This window comes from Sus scrofa, chromosome 15, assembly GCF_054392235.1.
Source record: "Sus scrofa isolate SSC_HxYL_T2T_F1_AM1 chromosome 15, Sscrofa_HxYL_maternal_Yorkshire_Landrace_v2.0, whole genome shotgun sequence".
Classification (NCBI taxonomy): Eukaryota; Metazoa; Chordata; class Mammalia; order Artiodactyla; family Suidae; genus Sus; species Sus scrofa.
Window position 1 is genome coordinate 105,308,033 of NC_139397.1, and position 16,128 is coordinate 105,324,160.

General features: G+C 35.4%; 1 protein-coding gene across 2 annotated transcripts in view; it reads left to right on the forward strand.

Annotated features, from left to right (window-relative positions):
* FSIP2 (fibrous sheath interacting protein 2) overlaps positions 1-16,128 on the forward strand; it is a 99,011-nt gene that overhangs the window by 49,764 nt on the left and 33,119 nt on the right. For both annotated transcript variants that reach the window (XM_084999135.1, XM_084999136.1), the window contains exons 15-16: positions 3,492-3,528; positions 5,618-14,564. In XM_084999135.1, coding sequence (XP_084855261.1) covers positions 3,492-3,528; positions 5,618-14,564 — 8,984 coding nt within the window. The remainder of the gene's footprint in view (positions 1-3,491; positions 3,529-5,617; positions 14,565-16,128) is intronic.

The window sequence follows — 16,128 nt, forward strand, 5'->3', positions numbered from 1 at the left end:
TTCTTGTAGTTCTACTTAGATTTAGTGAAACTTCTGTATTTTCCAAATTCTCATCACTAAGCTTAAATGTAGACAAAGATAATGTTTTTCCCTTTTCCTTCTCTGTTTCTTTATCTCCACTGTGGTTTTTACACTTTCCCTACATTCAGTATTTGTTTGTTTGTTTTTTATCTTTTTTGGGCCACACCCACAGCATATGGAAGTTCTCAGGCTAGGTGTCAAGTTGGAGATGCAACCGCTGGCCTAAGCCACAGCCACAGCAATGCCAGATCTGAGCCATGTCTGTGACCTACACCGCAGCTCATGGCAACACCGTATCCTTAACCCACTGAGTGAGGCCAGGGACTGAACCCGCATCCTCATGGAAACTAGTCAGATTCGTTACTGCTGAGCCTCAATGGAAACTCCCCTATATTCAGTTTTCTTGCCACTTTCAAGTGTATCCTACTATGATGCCTTTTCTTTTCAGATAGCTTTCCAGATTCTGGACTTATCTCTTTGCCTTTCTCCCCTTTGAAACATTTACCATTTTCAGATCTTTTGAGATTATTACTTACCTAAGGATGGTAAACTAGTTTGAATTTTTAAAATTTTCAAGCTTTTAATTAGTCATTCCCATCCTAAAGTATATTTTCAGTATAATCCAAAGGAATAATCTCTAGTGATAGAACTTTCAAGTTTCTGGAGAAGAAATGTGGGAGGCCTGACAGATTTTTATTCTTTAAACTTTGTGTTTGGTTGATGGTTTTATCAACTTTAAAGCAGAGAGACTATCACCTTTAAAAAAATTCAATAACCCAAATAAGGTCCAGGATAGACTTTACAAACCCCAAATTCATATGAAAATGGTTAGGTAAAGTTAAGTGGTATATGGTGCTGATAACATTCATATCAAGCTTTCTTGGAGGAAGGATCTTGACTTTAGGACTGATGAACATCACTTTGACTTAAAGTTCTTAAGATACACAGTACTGTAATATATGCAGAAAGAAGGAAACTGGACAAGTCCAGTTTAAAGAAATAAAACAAGGTAGAAGAGTGGTAATCATTTGTATAAAGTAGCCATTTTTATTTTACTTATTGAATAAAAAAATGCTTATTTGTTGAAAATATAAATGCCTGCCTACCTATAAAAATGCTTAGAGGAAGATCAATATAAAGCTTTAATTACTGCCTCTTCATTTTTCTCCATCCAAGACCACAGAATTACAGAGTCACATGAATCTTTCATGGCAGATATTCTAGATACTGTTTCATTAAAAATCTTAGCTTAGTAAGATGAGTAACTCTATGTATTATCTGGAGTTTCTTCTTCACAACTCCCTCCAAGACTGACAGGGAAAACTACTTTCAGTTGCACCCAACCAGCCTAATGTCACATCAGAATACAAACAAAACACAGCTAACAATACTTTCTGGTCTGACTCTGCCTGTCAAACATATGTCACATTCTTATTTTGACTAAACTCCAGATTTCATTAAGGCTTTACTATGGAATCACTACATCTGTTTTACCATTTACCCTATCTCTCCCTCTCTTTCCTCTGTTGCTTAGTTCTGTTTGTTCTAATGTTAATACAAAAGACACAGAGAAAGACTTATAAAATAGACATAGAAATCCAGGACCAAGAGAATGAAGACAAAGCAAATATGATAGCAATAGGGGTAAACAGTTTCAATAATTAAGCATTACATTTAGATAATAAATAAATTTATATTGTTGTAATGGAAGATGTAACAGAGTGAAGAAGGCAGTAACTCTACTGCCTTGTAAACTGTGGTCATATATTTATAGCTTATTTATTGGGCAACACTCTGATAGTTTGGAGGGGGAATGGTATGGTCAAACTAGCATATATGATGGATCACTCCCAACAGAAACATAGAAGAAAAATTGAAGGCAAGAAACTAGGAACCAGTTCTGGAAGTCTCTCTGTGGCCTAAACCAAGGCTTCATTTTGGATTAGAGAGTAGGCCCAAATCCAGAAGACTATAAGCATGAATCTATTTATGTTAAAAGCAAAATGCTAGATATTATGCCAGATACCACAAGGAAGAAAACTATGCCCCTGTGATTGTGGGATGTTGTTTTTCAAAGATATGTTGCTGAGAAAGAGGATGGAAATAGGGTAGGTTAAAACATCAAAAAGCTCATTGTTACTACCTAGATGAACTACTTTTCTTGAACACTGGAATGCTAGAAGTCTGGTTAATTTTCAGAGTTCTGACAATTATGAAAAAAATTTACTATGAAAAATATTTACTACAAAATCATGGGAAAAAATTTTGGCCAGTTTACTCATTGCTTTTAAGAAGGAGTAAGTTTTCAGAGCTCCTTACTCTGCCATTTTCACTGATGTCATCCTTTATCTAGCTATTGCTATTGTTTTTTAGTTGTTTTATGTGAGGTTTTTCCAGTTATTTGGTTATTTTTACTCTTTACTCTAGGTTTGGGTCTATATGCATGCCTTTGGGGAAGAAAGTCTGTTGGTATCAATCAGACTTCTTGAGTTCCATTTGGTACCAACAGTATAGAGTGAAGAGAATTGAAAAACAACTCTAGGAGAATTAGGTTGTAGAATATCTAAACTATCTAAAGAAATATCAAAATTTAAAAGAATGTATAAAATATATCTAAAAAGAAAAACCTATCTTTGGTTGACCTAAAAAACAGATCCAGAAAAAAATAAAGGAGGCCAGAATATAGAGAACATGTCACCAGCATTATCTTTTGTGCTCCAGGTTCCACATTGCAAAAAGGCACTAGTTTTTAGTATGGACTTCTGCTACCAAGCCTGATTTCTGAGCTAAAACAAGTGAGGTTTCCTTTTTCTGCCAAGATTTAGGATATAATTGTCTTACTGTTTCTCATAACTGAATTTTGAGAAAAATTAAATTTTATAATTAAAGATTAGGCCTAGAAAAAGTGAAAAAGGAGTGTCATTTTCTTTTAAGAAAGTAGGAAGAAGATTAGAAAACTGTGTGCTAGAAACTTATGATTTTAACCATAGTTTTGGAATAGTCATCACGTAATTCCTTACTGCTGTTTGATGAGAGTGTGACTAGGACTATGGGATTTGAAAAGGTAAGTAAAGGATTGTCTGGAATTCCGCTCTGGTCAGATGTCTTGCCACTTCATCCTACCTTTTAGCAAACATAAAGGACCAGTTTACTCTCTCCTTCCAAATCTGTGTCCTTCCCCAGAGAACCACAAGGTAGGCATGGCTCAGAAATAGATTACTTTTTCCTGTAGCAGCTACAATTCTACTCTGAGTAATATCATGTGGGTTAGTATCAAAGGAGGAGAAGAAATAGATGGTGTGGGGGGGGGTAAACAAAAAAAAGCTTATTCTTTTAAATTTCTGTAGAGTTTTTTCCTAAAAATCTCAGATATAAAGAGAAAAAACTAATTCAATGATTAGAAGTTTTGTAAAAACCTAAATAAATTCTTGACCCTAAATAAAACTAAATCATCAAACTTTACTTTACAGACAACAGAACCTTCTAGAAAACTGCTTGCAAGAAAAAGTATGTTATCATATAACCCACGGGTAAAATAGCATGTTAATGACACACTCAAATGTGTCATAATAGAAAACAAACCTATGAGTCAAATAATGAGTAATCGTCTATTGATATTAGTCTCCCTCTTTGTACTTTTTTTCTTCCTTAAAGTTTACTTTCAGTTCATTCTTAGATTTTGTAGTAGTCTAAAGTTCTCATCAAAAGATAATTTTTGTCTTTTAGAAAGAGGTCTCATGGGGATAGGCAGGAAGGAGGAGGAAGGGAATTAAGGGACCTAGCCATGAAATAACCCCAAACTCATTCTGTCATGGGAAGCTGTTATACAGCATCATTTTACAGACTCAGCTGATGAATTGGAATGCCTGAATTTGCATCTAGCAGTTTTTGTGAAGGGACCTAGTCACCTAAGGTCACATAAAAAGGTACCTGGTTACCTGTGGGTTGAGACTTGAAACAGTTGGATAAGAAAGTATACTTATAAGGCCCAACTCTGGATCTTACCAGTAAGGAAAGAGTCTTCTTTTTTTCTTTTTTTTACAGTTGATTTATAATGTTCTGTCAATTTCTTCTGTACAGCCAAATGTCCCAGTCATAAATGTATATATACATTTTTCTCACATTATCCTCCATCATGTTCCATCACAATTGACTAGGTATATTTCCCCGTGCTATACAGCAGGATCTCATTGCTTATCCACTCCAAATGCAATAGTTTGCATCCACTAAGCCCAAATTCCCAGTCCATCCCACTCCCTCCTCCTCCCCCTTGGCAACCACAAGTCTGTTCTCCATGTCCATGAGTTTGTTTCTTTTCTGTAAATAGGTTCATTTGTGTGCTAGATTCCAGACATAAGTAATATCAGGTGGTATTTGTCTTTCTCTTTCTGACTCAACTTCACTTAGTATGAGAGTCTCTAGTTCTTTCCATGTTGCTGCAAGTGGCATTATTTTTTCTTTTTTATGGCTGAGTAGTATTCCATTGTGTGTATATACCACATTGTCTTAATCCATTCATCTGTCAGTGGACATTTAGGTTGTTTCCATGTCTTGGCTATTGTGAATAGTAACAATTTAAAATAGACTATTACTTTATTATAGGCAAGAAGATTTTTGTAAGCACAAAATATATTTTCCATACATAAATATAGGTATACAGAAACACATAAATTCTGTTTTTACTCTAGAGATTAAATGTCTAGGATAGCACCATTGACCACTAAGGAAACAGTCATTCAAATCTTGTCCCTAAGTTTTTATTTCTGGCTCAAAATGAGGAATTCTGCCACACCTCCCCTTGCTTATCCCTCCTGACTCTTTGAGACCCAGTTCTAGACTACCCTTGTTTTCTATCTAAACTCATTTTTTCCTTCAGTACATCACCTTTTCTCAGCCTTCCCAAGACAGTTTACACTGATACATTTTTTGGTAGATACAAAGCCATTCAATCTCCAAAAAGCATGGACTTTTGGGGTTACCTATCAAATAATAATTAACAATTAGCTGTAGTCATTTCCATATATACAGATCACAGGCACATCCCTGCAGGGGAAGGGGGAGAAGAGATGGTGTCTTTTTCATCCTTACATCTTAGCTAGACAGATGTCTCTGAGGCACCTAGATGTTTTGACTGCACCTGTTTTAGGAATTTGTTAGAAATAATCTGGTTCTATTTAAAGTAATTTTGCTGGATTGTAGACATGTTTCTTCTTGTCAAAATATGTGCATATAATGTGCCTAGACAGCAATTTGGTGATTTTTTTTTCCTTTCTTTTGCTTTTCTTTTTTCTTTAACCAAAAATCCATTTATCCAAGAAATAAATGTTGGAAACAAAACAAAAAACTTCTGCGGGAATGAGAGTCAAGTGGAAACTTACACACAAAAATATTTTGCTGTAGTGCATAATAAACCATCTTGAAGTAATTAACTTGAATTTCTAAATAGATTGTTTACTGCGTTCTCTGTATAACCATGATGGGTATCAAGCTATATATATTCATTGTTTGATATACCAAATCAAATATTACCATCTGTCCCAGAATAGAGCAAGTTGTTACATGATTTTCTATCCATTCCTGCTTGCCTCCTTTCCAGGTAACTTCTGAAGAACTGAATAGTATAATTCAGAATATAATGACCTGGGTTGTGGCTACAGTGACCAGTATATTGTACCCAGCCATCACAAAGTATGAAGAAAGATTGAAAAATAATGCATACCCAGTGTCTGATGACTCTGTCCTTTCTTCAGAGAGTTCAAGTTTCTGTAGCACATGCAGTGAAGAGTTTACATATAGAAGCTACACATCTGCAACAACTAAAACATTTCAGAGAGAGCCCTGTGCATTTGCAGTTGACATATCAGTAAGGCAACCAACCACACCTCTAAGACCACCATCTGCCCATGTGGAAAAAACAGTTGTGGGAAACACATACCACATTAATGGACAATCTGTAACCTCTGAGCTCAAATATAATAAAACAAGCATGATATACACATACCCTAAGATCAGAAGTTGTAAATCTGACAGTCACCTTCTAGCAGCACTTGAAACAGGCGCAAAAAAATCAAAGGATGCCACCACTGAAACAGATGGCTTAGCTAGTCCATTGTTTTCTGATCAAAAAGCAAAAGCCACGAGTGAAATGAAGAGTTTAAAGAATGTTTTGGTTAACTTTAAGTGTCACTTAAAAGGGGAAACTGAATTGATTTTGGAAAGCATTTTTCAAGAAATAATGTCTGATTTAACACAGGCCATTCCCTCTATTTCTTCTGTTACTGCTGAAGTTTTTGTTGACCAAAGTGAGCCTGAAAAAGGAGACTTGGTTTCCAACATTGATATCTGCTCAGTTGCTTCAGAGATCGTGGAAAATATGCTTGAGAAGCTACAGTCTGCAGTTGAAAAAAAATGTGTCCAGATATTTTCACAAGAAGATTTGTCAGTCAACATTAACCCAAGCTTAACACCTAGTGGAGAATCTCTCACTCCATCATATGAAAAACCTTTAGTAGCTTCATTTCCTCAAACTGTGGAACCCATGTGCGATATTGCAGAGGATATGGTGCATGCCATTTTAGAAAAGCTCATGACCCTCACATCTTGTAAGCAAAATGAACTTCCTCATCTTGAAGATGCAACTAAACTTTCCTGTCAGCAACATATAACAGACCCAGCATATACGCTCCTTATGAAAGCCAACAAAAAGAAAGGTAGTCCTGCACTTGATTCAGCTAATTTAATTGTTAAGGAAGAAATAAAAAAATTAATGTCAAATATTTTTTCCCAGTCCTCTTTGGTTGGCTACATAGAAGAAGCCATCAGCACTATACTAGGATATGTACAAACTGAACTTAATAATGAGAGACTTATTGCATCTGAACAAACAGTAGTACTCCTTCAGCTACTCGATGATATCTTTACTCAGCTACATCTAGAACCAGTAAAAGCAAATGATCAAAAATCTAGACACTCTAGACTGAGAAATAATTCTGACACTGAAGGAAAGTACAGACTCACTGGCACTAGATTATCTAATGGTCCTAGGTCTGTAAAACCATTTCCACCTGTTAATGTTCCTGGCACGGTCCTTTATTCTGAAGATGATAATGAAGAAATAGACAAAATTGTGGAAAATGTGCTTGATACATTTTTCAAAGATGAGAAAGCAGAATCACAAGAACATGTTCCTGATCATTGGTTTATAAAAGGAAACACTTGTGTTGAATACAAAAGAAATAGCAAACCACCTACAAAGCCCACTTCTCCAAGAAGCAAAGTTTTATTTCATGATCGAAGTTTAAAGACTGAGCTACCATCTCTTAATAAAAAAAATTTTAAGGAAAAGCACTGTTTGAATGAAGACATTCTGTTTTTCAGCCAAGATCAAAAGCATCAAATACATAAGGCTTCAGAAAACATAGTTAAAAGCATTTTAACAGAAATGCTCAAGGACATATATCCTGTTGCTCCTGGTCACTTAGACAATAAAGCTGGCAAAGAAGCTTCAGTTCTTGTTTTAGAAAAACCTCAAGGACTGTCACATCAAGAATGGATGGACCAGATGTTTTCTGTATCAGAAATTAGTGCAGTGGCTCAAGAAATAACAGATGCTGTGTTAAATATACTTCATAAGGCAAGCTGCATTCCCAATACCACCAAAACTTCCATTTCATCATCAGTTCATCAAACTTCTCTAGAGAATTCTGACACTCTCCATATGGTCAAAGAAGCACGAAATAAAAAGCCATTAAAAATATGGTTCGACAGTGAAAAGAAAATGAAATATTTATCTTCGCTTGATGTAAATCCTGCAAAGCCTTCCATGTTAAAATCTAAAGAAAGTGAACCCAAACCTGTAGATGACATTACTAATAACATCGTTAATACAGTTTTTAAAAGGCTGAAGTCATTTGTTTGTCCAAAATTGAAAATTGGCTTCAAACCTTCACTTGCAGATCAATCTTCATTACAGTCTCAGCTTAGTGCTTATACAACTAAAGTGGTAAACATTGTTTTGCATGCTATCCAGAATGAACTGGAACCCGGTGAGAAAAACCGAAATCTTAGGGAAGCAGACCATACCAAATCTCTTACAGGTAAAGGATCTTTCGCTGACAATGATACGTTAGAATCTCTTGTCTCAAATCTCAATGATGACAATATGGCATCTCCGTTATTAGCTTGTATTTGTGAAATTCTGTTAAGTGGACATTCAGATCAAAGCAGTATGTCACTTCCTTCGGATAGCCCAAAGCCTACGACTTCACATGGATCTGATAATGTTGATAAGCAGAAGATTTTGCCAAGTAGGCAGGATAAAAAATCTTTTTACAAAATTTTTGCTACTCCATGTGCTCTCCATAGTGTCTGCAATGGAAAAGATCTCAAGGAGAAATCCAGATTGCAAGTGTTAGATAACATTGGGGAAACACTATTTGAAATGTTATGCAAGCTCATAGGGGCCCACCCTCACTGTCAGCCATCTTGTAGTAAGCTAAGCAGTGAGAAGATGGATGAAAATCAGCAAACAGCCACTGAATTGCAGTCTAATATTCAGCTCATTTCCACAACAATTTTAGAATATATCCTTGCAAAATTATGTAGTGCTGACATGGATACTAGTCTTGTAAGTTCTGGATTTAAAGCTGTCTCAGAGTCTCTTGATATTGACAGCCTATCATTTACTTCAGTTATTGAGGAAATGGCCAAATGCACTGACATAATCTCCAGCATAGTTTCCAGGATGGTTCAGGAGGATAATAAAGAGACAACCAAAAGCAAGGAAAAAACTATTCCACCTATGTCATCCAAAACAGAGTGCACAAAAGAAATGCATTCAAATAAACTGAAATCTTTGGCCTCAGATATCCTTAATACGGTTTTTGCTAAATTAGAAGGGTTTGCCAATGGAAATTTAGAAACTGTGGGTTCTATTAATGATAAAAATGAAAGAAATAAGGTGGGCTTAGAATGTGAAAGTCCCAATGTTTTCACAGACACACTTGAAGAACTACTGCAGTCAGCTTTATACACACAAGCAAAGAAGGTATCGAGTACTATTTTGAAAGCTATTCAAACAGAATTAAATATGAACTCATTAGATTTGAAGACAAGTATGAGAATCCCACCACCTAAGAAACAAATGCTTGAGAATATAGTCAATTTAATTTTAGATGCAGTATCCTTAGATGTGCTTGATGAAACTGAATCTGAAGAGAGAGGCATTGAAACTTATCGATACAGACCAACCTATGGAAATTTTCTTCCTGGTGGAGCTGAATCAGATTCATTCCTAGAAGATGCTGGAAATACAGAGAAGGAATTCATTGGAGATAGACCAGCACTAAGAGAAGAAACTAAGTCAGATTCTCTTCAACAATGTGGTCTAGAAAGAACCTTAAACGAAATTGAAGTGAAACTCAAAGAACCACAGAAATCTCCAGTTGTTCCCATTATAAGAACTATTCTGAATGAAATTTTTCAAAGTGCTTTGGTCAGTCAATTAAATGCACTTTCACTCTCCCACTCTAATTTAAGTGGCATCCCTCACAATGCTGATGACCCAGTTGCTCAAACATCTGTTCAATTTACAGACAAAATGATAGTGTCTGAAGCAGATGTAACCATAGTGGCAGAGGATGTTGTTAGGACTGTATTTCATAAACTTTACTCAGCTGCTTTGACAGAAAGAAATGCAAGTGAAAACAGGTATAAAACTGTCACCTTTTCAGCAAATGTTTCTTTTCATGAGCATGCCTGTAAAGGAGGAAAGCCCTCCCTTACTGTGCCAGATGAAAATTCATACACTCTTCGGTCCAGATTCAATGTTGACCAACAGGCAAAAGTAAACGTAGTTGAAGATATTGTACAAGCAGTATTAACAAGTTTAGAAACTTTTGCTACTTCCAAAGTAAAATCTCTCTTTTATCCCCAAATTGACTTCACAGTTCCAATGGCTTTACCTATTCAGCAGGGTAAGAGTACATTAAACAAAGCATTATTGGCCAAAGATTTGCATTCTGATGATCAATTTTCCTGTTGCTCAGTGGATCATATTATGTCAGAAAAAAACAATTCATTATGTCAGCCCTCTTTGAATAAACTAAATACATATGCAACAGAAGTGGCCAGAAAAATATTACAAGGAATCAAACATGAATTAGATAAGGAGAGGGAATGTCCTTTCTTAACTCATAACATTGTGGTTTCTGAAAGTATTGCAAGTCAGGTTGTTAATGCAGTGTTAGATATTGTATCATCTAAAGTAAAATGTGGCAAAAACAATTCCGACAAAGAGACTGAATCAGATCAGCAAGAAGGTATTATTGAAAAGCTATTTAATAAAAGTGAGTATCGAAAAGTACTTCAGTTTCAAATACGAGATACCGTTGAAAGTATCTTATGTGATATTTATGAAAAAAGACTGTACCAGAATAATCTCTCATTTGCCAAACCCACTTTGAAAGGCAGCTTAGCTGGTAAACATGGCAGAACAAATTCTGAAATGCTCATTGAGGCTGCAAGTAAAATTCTTCCAAAACTTTCAGTTCCTAAATCAGATGTTATTTTGATATCCAATGATATAGTAGATATTGTTCTTCATAATCTCAGTTCTGCTGTCATACTTGGCATAAATGCAAAGGATTCTAATTCTGCAAGATTACCCCTGACTTTTTGTGATATGTTTCCAAAAGTAGAACATCAACAGCCTCTTCTTACGGGGTCAAAAAGTGAAAGAAAAACAGAATATGTTTCATCTTCAAAAAATCTCAAATCTTTTTATGCTAATGATAGTCAGATAACTGTAATAGAGAAAGAAGACCCCAAGAGATCTGTTCCTGATCCATGTGAGGAACATGCTGACTTCATCACTAAAACTATTTTTAATCGGTTGGAATCATTTGCCACCGAAAGAATAGATTCATTAATTACTCTTGCTTTCCAGCCTAAAGAAAAGCCATTTGTGAACACAGAACTTGAAAATTCTAAACAAGATGACAGCATCTTTCATCCGTCACGCCAGGTGGAATCAAATGTAAATATATTGAAAATCACAACTGAAACTATTTTCTGCCAAGAACTCACAGATTCCACTTTTGCCAGTTACAGAGAAAAACTTGGATCCACAGTTCATCTATCACAAACTGGTCTTAAGGAATATGCTGACATCATTGCCACTGCCGTTTTGAAACTTATTAAAAATGACTTAGACCACAAAATCCAAAAGATGCACTCGTATCCAAACAATGTATTATTCCAAGAAATCATCATTGTGAATGAAACTGTCAATAGTATCTTAAAGACTTTATATGACAAAAGATCTGTAAAGGAAATTAATTTTTACTCAAAAGACAATCCTAACTTAGTTTCACAACTAACCATGTCAGATGAAATATTGCTGGGACAAGCAGCTCAGGAAAAAAACACCAAACTGTCTCTCTTTTCAAAGTATCCATTAGAACAAAACCAAATGGCATTGGAAAGGGAAGGTCAAAAAATTGTTTTGGAAGAAATATTTATGAGAAATAAAGAATCAAAACAAAAAGAAAGAACTGCATTATTCAGTGCAGTGGAAGAAGTTTTAAATAAAGTGCATCAAAGAACAATGGAAATCATAGGCCATTTGCCTTCATTTAATGGAATCCCCAACTCTATATCTAGTTCTAAAATCAAAACAGCAGACATAACACAGAAAAACTTCTTTCAATCACATATTAACAGTGTTGCAAATGATATAATTGAAAGTGTTTTGGGAAAAATGTACTCTGTGGTTGTGACATCATTATATGAAAGTAATAAAGTAGAAACAGCTGACAAAAATGATATTTTACCAAAGAAATCATCATGCATCAGAGAAACTAAACAAGAAGGAATAGGATGTAATCTTACGAGATATGTGCTACCTCAGATTTATCCTTGTGCAGGAAGTCAAAATGTCTCTCTAACAGAAAAAACTTTTTTACGATATTCACTATTACAAGTAGGGAAGGATTTAGTCCAAATGGTTCTCAATAAGATCACAAATTTTGCCTCGCTTTATCTAGAAGAGACCTTGTCCTATGAAGGCTGTTCTGATGAGTTGCAACCTGTAAGGCTACACAGTTCTGAACTGAGCCCTAAGGGCAGCCCCAAGCTGCCAAGTTTTAAGACAAGTCTAAAAGCAAAATCAAAAGTTACTCCTTTGCCTAAATTTAGAACAAAAGCACATCTAGGACGTAGTCATGCTTCTAAGACCAAAAGCAAGACCAAATTAGGCCCTGGAGAGAAGACTCCAAAAGAGAGCTGGTCCAAGACTTCCAGTGGGCTACCACACATCCTATCCATGGGAGATGCCAAAAACTTACTGGAAATGAAATTGCCTACTATAGAACTAAAAATTTATTCCAAGGATATAGTAAGAAATATCCTGAAAACAACCCTTAAAGAATTTGAAAAGGTGAAGCAAACTAGATCATTGGTAAATGACAAAGCTTTACCATCTGATCAAATCATGGCAGCAAATAAAATACTTAATACTGTTTTGCAAGGATTATATACTGCAAATAACCACAATTTGGCTAATCCTATCAAATTCTCACATCTGGATGATCCCAAATTTTCACAGGGAAATATAGGTACAGAGTCTTTTGCCAAACCACAAGCATGTTTTTACTTGGAAAATGTTTCTTCACAGTTAGAACAGATTTTTCCTAAAGAAGGCATATTTAAAAAAATGTTTGACAAATGGCAAGCAGAATCAAATGACATGGAAAATGAAAAATGTAAGCTATTGATGATAGCTGAAAATGTTTTGACTGAAATTTCAATAAAGGCAAAAGAATTAGAATATTCTCTTTCACTTTTAAACTTGCCATATCTTGAGGACTGTGGGGGCAGATTTAATAGTTGTTTCAAAGGAGTTTCTTCCAGAGCTGAAGACACCAAGGCACAAATTAGTATGTTTGTAAGGGAAATTGTTGAAATGTTATTTGAAAAATTACAGCTGTGCTTTTTGTCCCAGATGCCCACACCACATAGTAAAGAAATTCCAGCAAATAGGAAGGAACAAATTACTACTAAAAGTAAACATGGTTTTCCAACTGAGGACATCCTCAGCAATGTACCGATGTATGATACTAAGACCAAACACCAAAGTTCTTTGGGCTCTGGCAATCGGATTGTTCGAGAAATTGTAGAAAGGGTTTTGGACATGTTAGAGTCATTTGTAGACTTACAGTTTAAACATATTTCTAAATATGAGTTTTCTGAAATAGTGAAAACACCTATAGAAAATCTTTTTCCTGTCCAACAGAGACTACTAAGCAAAAAGATGTTGCCCAAATTACAACCACTGAAAAAATTTGCCAGTGAGTCCAAGTCAAGCACTGTTATTTCCACGGACAATGTACAGAATATCCTTCTACAGGTTCATTCGTTCCATTCAGAATTACTTACATATGCTATTAATATTGTCAGTGACATGTTTGGTATAATTAAGAACAAACTAGACAGAGAAATAAGCCAAGCAGGGCCATCTTCAGTTAGCATGAAAGAGAACATTGCAGCAAGTGAGATCATTGACACACTGATGTACCAGTGTACTCATTTCAATGAATCTCTGATGAAAAACCTCCCAAACCAAAGTTTCTTCCAAGGAGCAGAAAATACCTACATTGTTAATCAGGTTGAATTAGCAACTAATATGAAAATGTCCACATCAGAGTTAAAGGACGTAACTTCTGGGACTAATCCTCCACAAATAAGTGTTCCTGATTTGCAGTTTTATTCAGAAGAAGATATGAGAAAAAATTTACCCTCATATGCCAGAACCTGTGTAGAAGACACAATGGAAAGGCTTGATTTAGAAAATATGCCATCATGCTCTAAAAACAAAGTACAAGACTTTAACCCAAGGGGATATAATTTGGGCTATTTTGATCAAGCTATGAAGGGAAATAGCTCACTCCCTGAAGGCAGTATCCTACAGAAACTACTAAAGAAAGCAAATGAATCCATAAAAACATCATTAAAGCAAGTCATGTCATTCATAGAAATGAGAAAAGGTGAAAACCCAAGAGTGTTTCATTATGAGATCACCAAACCAGTTGCTAAGCCAAACCAAATTCAGACAGCCGTTTCTCCACTCAAAATTTGCTTAGCTGCTGAAAATATTGTCAGTACTGTGCTGTCAAGCTATGGCTTTCCAAGTCAACCACACATTAATGAAAGCACAGAAACAATGAAACCATTTTTCTTATCCAGGCAAAAGCCTTTGTCTGCATTATCTGGAGGACAAAAGAATGAAGAGAAAAGTCTGCTCAGAGTGTGGGATAAAAGAATCAGCTACATACCTGAAGAGGAAAACAAAAAAACTAAAGCCAGCAGGGGAGATTTTTCTTTATTGCAAAAGTGGGAAAATAAGAGTTACCTGAAGATAAAGACTCTGAAGGAACTTGAAGTCATGGCTTTTGCTGATCATGAACTGGGTCCAAATGAAATTCATTTGATAGCAAGACATGTCGCCACATCTGTGGTCACATATTTCAAGAACTTTGAAACCACAGGTAAGCAACAGATAACCTACTTTAAAAGTGGACATACTTTAGGAAAAATTCAAATATATTTAAAAGATCTTCTGTCCATGAATCTGCATTTATTTATTTTTTCTGAAAATAGCCTTAGATTTAGGGTATTAATTACTTAACCTATCGGGATAGGTAAAAAAATAAATTCAAATGGTTTGAATCCAAAAGGACTGTTGCTCAGTTTTCCATGTCTGCAGTTGAGAGAATGTGACTGTTTTAAAGCAGAGAATTTTGGTTGAATATGAGGTATGAAAAAAAGTTTTTAAAGTTCTCATGCATGACTTCTTTATAATCATATCAGATGTAAAGGTAACTGATTGAAGGTTAGTGATTGAACTTTTTAAGGTGTACAACTGAATTCTTTGCTATTATTAGCCACAGTTTATAAGAACAGTAGTGATAAAACATCTTATTGTGTATTCTAATATTGTTAAATTCTTTTTAGGTGTAATACTCTAAACAGATCTTTACAAGGACATTTTCACTCTCTTTTTAAAAATGTTTATCTGTATATATTAGGTTGAAGCATATGGGACAGCCAGTTTTATATGCCAAAACCTTGAAATGGATCAGTAATTCCAGTTACCAATAATTAGTTGCTACTTTACTAGTCCAGATACATCACTCGCCCATAGTTTAAAAAGAAAAACATACTACTAGTTATATCCATCTGCACAATGAGGCCATTTCTTGTACTTAAAACTGCTATTCTTCCAAGGTGGGCACTGGTATGTGTGCACTTACAAGCTTACAAGTAGACTGTCTACAGGCATAGCCTAAACGAGAGAAGGCCCATGATTCCATCCCACTGGTATTTGGCTCTTTCTATCATATCTATTCTCTATTCCCAGACATGTCCAAGGCCTTCTAGTGATTTCATTCATGCTCCCGCTTCCACATGGTGCACTCTTTCCTCCACCTTCATGTCAACATGGCCAAAACCTCCCCTCTCCACTGAGTCTTGCCTGATTCCACATGGAAAGGTATAATAAATTACTGCATTCTGAGGAAGTTTTGAGAAAAAAAAAAAAAAAAACCAAACGGTATGTTTCTCTGGCCACCACTCTGAGAAATTGGTCATCCCAAGTAGGTATATGTTTTGCGATAAATACTCTGTTGAATAGAAGAGAGGACAGAGTCCTGCACCTGGATAGGTTGGCTCATTATCTTTGTGACAAATTAATCTAGGGGTTAAAGTACTCCTGACGTTATAATCTATCCCTAACTTTTCTAAAGTTAGCACTTTTATTTCAGTCAAGTTGTTTTTGCAACACAACTCCTTAGCTTCCTAAAAATTATACATAACATTTAATGTTTTGACTAAAAATATTTTTTAAAATAATTATATGAGGTCTCTAGAGATCAGTGCAGACATGCTAGTATATAACACTATACTTAGAAATCATTTATCTACCCCAGGATTTCCAGCTTCTTAGAGCCTCTTAACCATCTAAGCAAGACATATAGGAGCACTAAAATTAGAGATTTGAATTATTGAGGGTTATTTTCTCAACTTTATGGCTAAAATTAAGATTCCATAGGT